Genomic DNA, 11,472 nt, shown 5'->3' with positions numbered 1-11,472 from the left:
ACAGAAAAGTGGTACGTTTTAGTGTGTATAGTAGTTTTATTACTCCCAATTTTGGGATTACAGTGGTAGTCTTTAGGGGATCTTTCAGTTTCAACAAGCCTTTCTCTGAGACAACATGAAAAAACAAAAAAATAACATCTAAAACATCTTTATAGAGAAACAAATATGCTCAACATGAACGGACTGTAGTGTTGTTTTAATGTGTTCAAACCCACGTTTAGAGAGTCAGCTGGCTGGAGTGTGATTTCCCCTCCCTCAAATAAACAGGCTTAACCTGTATCGAGATATTTCTGTTGTTGTCGGACCAGGATCAGCACCAAGTTAGCCAGGGATATCTATTTATATTGATCTGTCAAAATGAAGCAATTTAGGCACTTATCAAGAAATTGGCAAAAAGGTTATAATGAAACTGCTACTGAAAGAAACTGTATTAGCAAAAATCTTTTTTTTTTTCTTTTTTTGTTTTGTTTTATGCTTAATAGTCAGCCAAAGAGTGAGCAAAGATCTACTGACAGAACATTTTTTTGAAATGTTAACATCACATACTGTACACGTTCTAGGCTAACCTTACAGAATAATAAAACTAAAACCTAACATAGTCCAACGAGGCTTCACACACCGAGCTTAAAGTGATATCAAACAGCACTGAGAAGATACAGATGCCGGGTTTTGCTTTGCATATCGGCTATATACCATGTCGCCACTGCTTGTTGTGCTGTTGTTGACCTCAGGTATAATGACAGATACAGTGTCTCTATGTGCCTCTGAACTGCAGCCTCGGTCGTGCCTGCAGGTCCCGGTGCGAGATGGATGGATGGATGGATGGATGGATGGATGGATGGATGGATATGGGGGGTGGGCAGGTTTTTACACACTAAAATCTATAATGGACAAACATTTAAAAGTGCTTTACATCAAGGTACCTTCAATACATTCACCTCTACATTATGAAATCATCTATAATACCACACAGGTAATGAATGAGTGAGCTGCAGTTGATGGGTATTTCCTTTGGCAAAAAGTAACGTTTGCTTTTAGCAAAAGATACGGAGTGAGGTGGTGGTGGTGATGGTGGAGGAGTGTGGGGCTTGAGGAAGAAGAGTTTTTCTTCAATTAACATTTTTGGGAACATTACTGATTACAGAGGATCACTCTGTACATTTTTAAATCTCATTTCATTCATATATTTAAAGGTTAAAGGAATTGTTAGTATTTGCTGAAAACATTGATACCACTTAGCTTAGAATAAAGACTGGAAACAGCTCGGCTGGCTCATTAAACAAACAAAGATAGAGATATAATATGTTGATGTGATTGTGATCTAGAGATGCTGGTAGGTGTATTTTGTTACTTTTGATGTGTGCCAGGTTAGCTGTGTGCTAGCAACCGGTTGCTGGTTGGCAGATTTGTTTTTTTGTTTTGTTTTTTATATTCAGACAGATCCTAGCTGTTTCCCACTGTTATGCTAAGTTAAGATAGCTGCAGGCAATTTAACCACTTAGATGAGATGTTTATTGATATTCTCATCTAGAAAGTGAATAAACAAATTTCCCAAGACATCAATACATTCTTTCTAGTACCATCTCAGAATGAGCTTATTTTGTGCTATGAATCTTCTTTTATAAAATAAAGACAGTGTTTGTTTTGTTTTTTGCATATTATCTCTAAAATTTTTGGTCTAATTTTGGAGCAAAACTCTTCAAACTCGAGCCAGTTCACAGGGATGAGAAAGTAAAAGTGAGAGGGGACTACACAGAGTGAAAACCACAACTAAGAGTGATGTGTAATCTAAGTGCCCGGTTGTTATTCAGATTCTTCAGACTCAGAATCGCATTCACACAGTATTCAGTCTATTGCACATTAGGACTTCTTCTTCATTTAGTGCAGAGGGCCAAAATGGTCAGGGGCCATTTCTTGTTTTTCTTCGTCAAGGGGTAAGATGATGAATCGACAACAGTCTCTGAAGTGGAGAATCCAAAATAGAAAATAAGATCATCATCACTTCTTCTGCTTCATTACAAGACAGCTGCTCTTGTTTATATGAGTATATATATATATTTACACACATATATATACACATACATATATTCTTGATTAATTGTGCTGGCCAAGTGCTTAAACCAACCTCACCAAATAATAAAAACATATGATGGAAAACGATGGCAGAGGGTGAAACCTGGGCACTTATACTGTATGTCAAAGGTTAGAAGTCATCTCTAATTATTATTTAATTAGGCTTTTTTTTCTCAAAAGTCTATAAAACATCAGCAGGATTTTTTTTTCTTTTACAAAGCAGAGTAAAGAAATATTCCCTTGGCCGCTTTGCCTTGAGAAGTTTTTACATAAATAAAAAATTAAAAAAACACGCAAAAGATTAAATAATCGGACAAATGCAACAGTAAAGCAGGAGCTTAAATTAAGACAGCAGGATAGAGGGGGTATGCTGAGGGACGATGGGATGGAGGGGGTTAAAAACGGTTGGCACGAGGGAGAGGATAGGGAAAGGGGGGAGCTGTCCTCTCCTCAGTGTTTCAGTCTCTTAGGTGCTGCTAGTACGGGCCTTTTGTGTGTTCAAAGATCCCGATAGGGAAGTGTTTGACGTGTGAGGACCACTGTGCCGCCAGCTGGAAAAACTTGACGTCATTCCACTCGACGCCATCAATCAGAACTGCAGGAACACAGCACAAACGTTAATGTTTATTTACTTCACAGGACTCTTTTCCCCTCAATTAACAGAACTGTCATTAAGAATAACCAAACAAAACAAAAATATTCAATTTACACTGATACAAAACACGGAAAAGCAGCAACTCTGCACATTTGTAAGTTGGAAATGTAATTGTTTGGAACCAACTGAACCAACAGGTGCATTTGTTTTACTTTGGTTGCAAAACTTGACTAAAGTCATATACCAAATCATACTGTACATGTGTACAATATGCTGATTTATGGTATGTTGTTCAAGAGGTCTCCAGAATGTCCCCTTACGTGGTATATGAGGGAACTATTCTGATTTTATTGCAACTAGCACTTGGCAAACATTACTTGTATTATTTTTTCATTGTCAGGTTGAAATAATGACACACAAACTGAGACACAAAAACATCTGCGATCTCTGATGCAGGAAAGAGGGAGGACACACACGGGCAGGAGCTCTGTGTAGAAAATTACCTCTCAGCATGGTCTGCTGGTGCTTGGCAGTGCAGATGAGCCGGCTGATGCCCTCGATCACTTGACTCTTCGACTCCACCTCCTTGTCTTTGCTCTTTTTTGGCAGGAACATGACTGGCAGAAGGGAAGGACAGAGGCGCAAGCTGTGAGTAAATGAGGGATTCACAACCTCTCTGCTCCCTGAGGATTAAGTTGTGATGACATTTGGCCTTTTGGCCACAGCGTTCGAGGTCAGACTGGAGATGATTTGAGATCAGACCCTGTCCAGTCCTGTGAAAATCCTCTGATTATTGTGGCCTAGTGACAACATCAGGGTTATGTAAACTTTTTAAAAAGGTTCATTTTGAGGTTAACTTCCTCTTTAAAGCTCCCATTGTGACCGCAAGGTAAATCCACACTGCACAAATCCTATCAAACATGCATGTGCCATTCCACATGCACAACACAGACATACGTCTTACCCTTCTTATTCTTCTCCTTGGTCACTACTGTCATGGACATAACGGGCTGGGTGCTTGGCTCAGCGCCCCCCAGTGGCAGCCGGCTGACCTGCAGCGAGCGGAAATTGCACTTGAGAGTGTTTTTGGAGGAGGAGTCCCGCTTCTCCACGTCTTTCTTCCGTTCTGTTGGGGCCACCCAGTAGTCCACCTGAAGCCCCATCAGCTCCGACTGACTGCTCGAACTACAGGAGACAACCAGAGAGGTGAATACTGTGGAGTTAGTTTTATTTTGTTAGGTAAAAAATGTAAGCTGAAAGAGAAATGTCATGTTCCCACTCTAAAAAAATAATGCCTTTACCCACTATTGGCAAGGCAAGGCAAGGCAATTTTATTTGTATAGCCCGTTTTACAAACAGTTGGTCTCAAAGGGCTTTACATGGCATCATAACAACATCCTCTGCCCTTAGACCCTCACATCGACTGAGGAAAAACTCCATAGAAAACCCCTTTAACAGGGAAAAATTGGAGAAACCTCAGGGTGAGCAACAGAGGAGGGATCCCTCACCCAGGACGGACAGACGTGCAATAGATGTTGTTACAGACAAGAAAACAGTTTATAACACAGAATGTGGGAAACATGGAAATGTTAACAACAGCTGAAGAAGGAAGCTTCTAATCACACGTACAATATATATTGAAAATGGATTACTTTTATCATTCTATACTTATTTTTATAACATTTAAATGAATTACTGACCTATATATCACTTTCAAGTTATTATGACAGTGGTTGGCATGATTCAGTTTTGTGTAAAAGGCACCTGTAAGCACAGAAGCTGGAGGTGACGGAGGGAGAGGAGGGAGGAGTGGGTGACGCCTCTTTGAGTGCAGGTGATATTTGTGGAGGGGTGGAGGAGAGCAGTGAGGAGCCCAGAGGTGCAGCATCATCAGAGTCTCCTGAGGGAGCGAACAACAGAGGGGGTCACTATAAACCGGGCTGTCAACAGTGGTACGCATTGGAAATAAACACTTTTTATTAATTTATTCAACTCAAAACGTCCACTCAGACAGAAGTCTCCTTAAAAAAAACCCAATCTGGATCTCCTTTGAGTGCTGGACCCTTAGTTGTTGTCATTATAGAAGATCAAGGTGGGCAATGACACTATTAATCAAGTTTTAGCCCTGCACCAATTATTTTACACTGATTATTTGGTCTCAACTGTCCACATACATGTATTTCAACTCAGTTACAATTCAGTTCACTGTTACACCAGCTAGAGCTCAGTTGTTTTGACTAAAATCCAATATTACAATATCTCTATACCATATACCATCAATGGAGTGATATTTTGTGGAACATTAGTAATTCTTTGGGAAGATATTTGCTTTTAATGACAGAAGTTACCACAATGTAGTGTAAATGTGACCGTGCTCATCGTATGATTCATATAAAGCATATGAGAAGTTGTCGAGTGCAGCTTTAAGAGTTAAAGATTAACGCGATTATGCAACTCACCTGACGTTGCAGATGCCTGCTCCACAATGCCAACTTTCACCATCTGAAGGATCAAAAAAGGAGGAGTAAAGAAAAGAAAACATCAGCTGGACAAAGACTACACCAAAGTGGATTTCTTTTTACAGTGGATTTTTCAGTAAAGTAAAAAACTTACTCCAATGAAAGGGATGAATTTCTGACACGAGTCCTCATCAGGGCTGTGGAGAGGCAGTGGAAAGAGGATGCAACACAAACAACAAACATTTTATGAGAAAATAAAATTTGTATTGACTTTGTATTGATGAAATATTTAATGGAAAGTAAGAAAAGAAAACAAGAAATTCCTATAAGAATTTAAAACTACTGTGAAAAGTAAAAGATTGTAATTCAATGAAATGACATCTAAGGTTAATAACACTAAAATCAGCTGTTAGTAACTGTACATGTTGATGATGCTGATTTCCAGTGTTTCATATCTGGAAATGCTGCAGTTTCCCATTGCATAGAAAGTATGCAAAAGTTATCACAGCCCAAACAGAATCAACAGAGCATGCTGCACTTGCTGTCGGGGCTTTAAACCTCCACTCAAATAAGATTCACGTCCCGACTGCAGGCCCCTGATTGTAGCAGGAGAAGCAGAGAGAAAACATGCAAATTGCCTGCCTCCGCCGCAGCCGTCCAATCATTGCAGAGACAAGAGAGGATCCACCAAATTAAAGTCAGAGGGGCATTCAGGAGGCAGCAAGTCCATCAGGGGAAAAACTAAACTACTGAACCATAAAGAAATGAATGAGAAGGAAGAGCACCAACCTAAATCCAAACCCTGTCTGGTCCCATGCACTGCCACCGAGTGGTAGTGCATCGCTACGCTGACAACAAGCCGTCTACACTATGAACTATTTTCCTGACAGAGAGCAGAAAAATAGCCTGGATGGAGCGCTACTGTTCTGTACGTCTATGTTTTCTACATGTAAAGACGTTTGATGATGTGAAAGGTTGTTGCTCTTGCCTTGAAGAAACCTGCCATCGCCCCCCCAGGGAAGAAACAGAGAGACTACGGAGGAGGGGAGAGAATAGAGAAGACAGTCTACAGTAGGTAACAGTTGGTTTTCCCAGCACAACACATCTCTGCTGTGATCAGTCTCAGAGCAGCCAGAGAGAGAGAGAGAGAGAGAGGGAGGGAGAGGAAGCCAGATGTCTGCCTGGTATGTCAGCGACTTATGTTCATCTCGCCTTGCAGGGGATGGAGTATGACAGAAGACATGATGTCTGTCTAATGTGTTAAATCCAGCTACTGGATATAAATGTGAGGTGTAGTCAGATAGACAATGCACATGCATGTCAATCCATGAAAATGTACATAAATCTACAGACATTACACATGCACTTTTAAGATAAAGGTTAGGGAATGCATTTAACTAAATAACTAACTCCTAATAACATACTTCACAAAAGGTAATTATCAAATGTCTTAAACCTCAACAGGGTCTCTTCAAAATAAGAGTTCAGAATATATTTGTTTTAGTTAGCACTCATTTTGAATATTGTTTTTTCCCCCCTTTTGTCAAACAGGAATAAACCTGATATTGAAAACAGAAAACAAAACCCCAGAAGTCTAGATAGAAATTGAATAATGCAGAGAAGCATGAAAAAAAAAACCCAAGGCACTCCATCTTCAGGTGGAATAATATTATTAATGTATTCCTAAAACATACAGGCAAACAAACTAGACTATAGATCTTCATACATAACAGCTAGAGGCTAAATCACAAGCCTCACCTCCCTACATCCCCCAGAAATGAAAATTTACAACACGGCATACTGTAAAACTTCATTTCTGCCTGAACTAAAGAAAACTACATACCAGTATATAACAAAAAGGAATAGGTATTTCATATTAAATGAGAAATACATTCTTTATTCTAATCCTGAATAATATAATTTCACCTGAAGATGGAGAGCCTCAGATATTTTTTATGGTTGTCTGCATTATTTGATATCTACTGAGACCTCTGGGATCTTACTTTTTTATTCTCCTACCTGTCGGCTCGTCTGGAGCTGAAGTCTCATATTGATTTAGACTACAATCACTTTCTCTATTATCTACATCTAATTGTCTTCTTCTGTATTGCTAAATTCCACCACATAATTTCTCTATTCTATAACATCTATAACAGAAAAATTTATCATTTTCTCCACTTTGGTTTTGTTTCGATCTCATTGAAATGTTATTTCTATCCTTGAATCCTAATTATGTATCAGAGATAAATTAAACTACTGTTAATTTTATGTAAAGCATGAATGTGATCAATAATACCATCACATTCACAAAGCTTTTAGGGACATTGCTACTGTTCCCATAATTCATGCCAAATTGCATTGCATATCTTTATCCGTCAACAACTTGTAAATTTTTAGAATTAAATTAGAAATAAATGATAATACATAATACAATTCAGTTCTACTAGACTGTCTGTATATATAATAATATCTCTAATAGACTGCTACTGAACATATAAGAGGTTTGTACACATTATCAACTGTTCCTAATACAATTTAAATGCAGCTCCAGTAGCACTGAGGACACTGCAGTTGATCATGATGCATTTAAACCAAATTATGTAACTTCAGCACTTTTAACCTTGTGGTTGAGGCTCATGATTAAATTACAGAGGAAGGGGTTAATTAAACTTTGATGTCGTTATTTCACTGACAATGTGCAGGTTTCCTACATCTATAACAGGACAAATAACAGACAGACATGAATGGCCACAAGCACATGGAAATGATGGGAGAGGAAACGGCAGAGAGGGAAGAAACAAACAAAAAAATCTCCAGCGGGAGGAAAAAGCTGATTTTTTTTTCAGTCTCCTGCCACTTTATCAGCGTGTTTTAACCTTGTTTGGAGTCTAAACCAAGACTTTGGAATAATAGAGTTTATAAGTATTCATAAACTGCCTGATAATATAAAACAGATGCATCAAGAGCACAGAGATGTTGAGTTGTTACATTATTTATGTATATTTAGAAGATGTGCAACAAACTTCTAAATGATGAAGCACTTAAAGGAGCAGTTTATGTCACATTTTGGAAAATTGTCTTATGTTAGCTTCGCTTATATAGCATAAAGACTGGAAACATCTCCCTAACTTCACCTCTAAAACTCACCAATTAAATGTTAGATCAAGTTTGTTAACCCAGTGATCAGCTGGAGAGGCAGCAGTGACCCATTTCCCTCTGTTTACAGACTTTATGCTATAAACTAAGCTGTTGACTGTAGCTTCATATTGACCTTACAGAATGGAGAGTGGTGCTAATGTCCATTCTCAACTAAAATAAACAATTTCCCAAAATGTGAAACTGCTTCTAAAGTTGAAGTCTTTGTAATTATGGTCATTAAAGCAGCACCAGATCATTTTGCATTTAGCAGCAAAACAAGAGAGACTTGAGACATGACATTAGCATAATAACTGCTTCAAGAGAGGCAGGAAATATAAACTCATGAGCTCAGATTTTGTTTTGATCTGCTGCCACTTTCTGCTGTTGAGCATGAGCAACATGTTTGTATTTTCCTATCCAATTTCTTGTCACTTCCTTGAGGAAAGCAGTTATCCCACCGCACAACCACTATTTCTTTTGGACGAAATAAGAAAAAGCACCAGAGGATCTGACGCCCTTCTTTACTCCACCTCATGTGTCTCAGTTTATAAAACCCTCTCAATAAAAACTTGGCCTGGTGCAGCTTTAATTAGTTCAAGAAATCTCATACTCTGTCTGTGCACTTCTGTTGTTTATGACTCTGAGCTGTGGCTTGGATGGCAGAGATGGATCTTTTCAGAAAAGTTTCTTTTTTTTTTTTTTTTACGGCTCAGGCTGTTAATAGAAAAAAATATATAACTTTGGAAAAAGCAGCCGTTAAAGTGGCAAAGACTGAGGAGGTTCAAGGGGGAAAATGGCTCCAACACACAGAAAGCACATGAATCAACCAGGCTACGTGAGAAACAAACTCAATCGACCACAATACCTTACTGCAAAATCAAAATGAAAGCTCTTTTTCCTTCAAAGAAAGAAAACATACAACAAAAAGATAAAACATGTTATTCACACGCACGCACACACAGTGATGGAAACACAGTGATGTTTATTAGACAGACACCACCACTCCCACTCTGACACACAAAACCAAGAACATTAGTGAAACCCTGACCTCAGTTTGTTTTTTCAAAAGGGGATTCAGAGAACAGGAATAAAGGAAACCCGAGATTTGTGAACATTTGTGATGAATTTATAATGACTATCACTGAATTTGTCATCCAGCACTAATATTACAAAGCCCAACATCAACATAATGTCCTGTCTGAACACATTCGTCCATTTTGTGGTTGGTGTGAAACTCTACTATGTTGGTTTTGAGCCACGACATGCAGTGATTTCTTTACTTCAGACTTTGGAGTTTATTACTTATTTGTAAAAATATTCAAAACCTTGTGAGAAGTATTTCTCAAAAGCCAGATCCTCTCATGCATTGAGTGTTGTTAATCTTTTACGAATCAATCCCCGTTCGAAAAACTGACTGGTGCTCTGCATTAGAGACATTTGTTAGAGGAAACCCTGAGACTTATGGAAATCCAAACTAGGAGTGTTGCAATATATTGACAATGGCCATTAATATCTAAAGAGGAAATATTGATAATAACATACAATAGACTGTGTTGCACCTGTGACAATGTTGTAAAGGCTGATGTTAGGCCTTGGGGATCTCGTGTTTGCCAGTTCACCTAGTTGTCTTTTCACCGTCCATTAAATGTTTTGTTAACTAGCTATACAGTTATGGTGACAGACTCTCTCTCCACCTCTTTACACTTGAATTTGAGTCTAATTCACATTAATGCAAATCAAGGCATCATGGATATTTATAGATATTGATATAATACTGTTATTGTCAATTGTCAGTTATTCAAGTTATTTCAAATCTGATACAGTGACAGCCCCAATCTAAACTTTAGTGCAGCTCTGAAAAATACATTTCGGGTTTCTGTGCATCAGTGCAACTGGTGGTAACAATCAGTAGGAAACTGTCTGGTTTTGCTCTGGCCTCTTATTAAATGAGAGTGTAATCATGAAAAAAACAAAACAACATACCTCTTCTGTTTGTAGGTGAGCATGGCCTCGGCGATGGGGAGCTGGTGAGCTCCGTTTGCTCCCACCATGTACTGAGTTACCCTCGATACCACGTCTGGGTTCTCCTGGGCTGCAAAGGACACACACAGATTGATACTCCAAATCTCCAAACACTGAATAACCTCATATATCTAACATCGTAAAATCTATATTTATTATGACTTGGCAGCAAAAGCAACCAGTTCTCATTATTGTAGATGATCTATAAACACAGCTATAAATTATGAACAGTGTCGGAACAGTTCTGTTTAAGAGTCAATAAGACAAATGAGCCCACCAACAACAGGAGCTTCTGGTTTGTGAAACAGGTCCCTCCAAGCTGCATCTTGGAACAAACTGTTGTATCGATAGTCAATAGTGCCGAGATACTTGGAGACTGGATGAGCACCTGGATGGAAAGTATTATTACCATGTTACCATGTGATCAATATAAAGGGCGAAACCAGTAAAAAAAAACACATAAACACAAAATTGGACTGCCACTGACCTAGAGGGATGATGAGGAACCTCATGTATCCGAGCCAGTCAGGGGTCTTATGGGAGAGGTGGTCCACAAAAAGCCTCAGGACAGCACTGAGGTAGTGCTGCGCTCCAGCCACGGCAATCTTTATGGGAATGGGCGTCTGGGAGTTACAGTTACAACTGGAGGACAAAACAAGGACTCAATAAATCAATCACCGTCCACTCCAACAGTCTATAACTGAGTGTTTGCAACTGCTACAAGGTAATAGGATATGATTTAATAAATATATTAAGATGCAGCTCCAAACCCTTTTTTATGACCATGCTTTTTATTGATTATTTTACTTTTTGCTTTTATTTCTTCTGTCTTTATCCCCTTACACAAGATTTCATGATTTTATTACTATCATTATTGCTTTTATTAAATCTTAAAGTCTTTCACTTACTCACTTTATTATGATTATTATTATCAGATTGTTGGTAAGAATCAAAGGCAGACTCACAATCTCTGTATGCGGGAAACGATGGTGTTGAACGCAGCTTGGATGTCTGCAGTGGTGCAGGTGCACACCACTGGTAGATGGTGGTTTTGAAGCATATCTGAAAGATACTGCGAGGAAAAGAAGAAAGGAGGAAGTAGCAAAAATTAAAACTAAAAGTCTTCGTTCAGCACTAATATTAAAAGCTGAAACTACCATGAAAATATGTTTAGGTTATGTTGTT

The 11,472-nt window shown here is 38.6% G+C and overlaps 1 protein-coding gene across 4 annotated transcripts in view; it reads right to left on the bottom strand.

Moving 5' to 3' along the window:
* Positions 1 to 2,192: 2,192 nt before the first annotated feature.
* Positions 2,193 to 11,472, bottom strand: part of pacs2 (phosphofurin acidic cluster sorting protein 2) — a 64,790-nt gene continuing 55,510 nt past the window's right edge. For 2 of the 4 annotated variants that reach the window (XM_085766804.1, XM_085766803.1), the window contains exons 15-25: positions 11,253 to 11,359; positions 10,775 to 10,929; positions 10,565 to 10,675; positions 10,249 to 10,357; positions 9,131 to 9,163; positions 5,282 to 5,324; positions 5,128 to 5,170; positions 4,433 to 4,568; positions 3,633 to 3,853; positions 3,172 to 3,285; positions 2,193 to 2,668 (exon numbers count right to left, since the gene is read on the bottom strand). In XM_085766804.1, the coding sequence (XP_085622930.1) occupies positions 2,550 to 2,668; positions 3,172 to 3,285; positions 3,633 to 3,853; positions 4,433 to 4,568; positions 5,128 to 5,170; positions 5,282 to 5,324; positions 9,131 to 9,163; positions 10,249 to 10,357; positions 10,565 to 10,675; positions 10,775 to 10,929; positions 11,253 to 11,359 (1,191 nt within the window). In that variant the 3' untranslated portion in view covers positions 2,193 to 2,549. Of the gene's footprint in view, positions 2,669 to 3,171; positions 3,286 to 3,632; positions 3,854 to 4,432; positions 4,569 to 5,127; positions 5,171 to 5,281; positions 5,325 to 6,115; positions 6,161 to 9,130; positions 9,164 to 10,248; positions 10,358 to 10,564; positions 10,676 to 10,774; positions 10,930 to 11,252; positions 11,360 to 11,472 lie in introns of all 4 variants that reach the window. The other 2 variants (XM_085766806.1, XM_085766805.1) reach the window with 2 other exon arrangements.

This window comes from Trachurus japonicus, chromosome 22, assembly GCF_045865225.1.
Source record: "Trachurus japonicus isolate A0001 chromosome 22, Traja_1.0".
NCBI classification, from domain to species: domain Eukaryota; kingdom Metazoa; phylum Chordata; class Actinopteri; order Carangiformes; family Carangidae; genus Trachurus; species Trachurus japonicus.
This window is presented reverse-complemented; position numbering and strand designations above follow the sequence as displayed.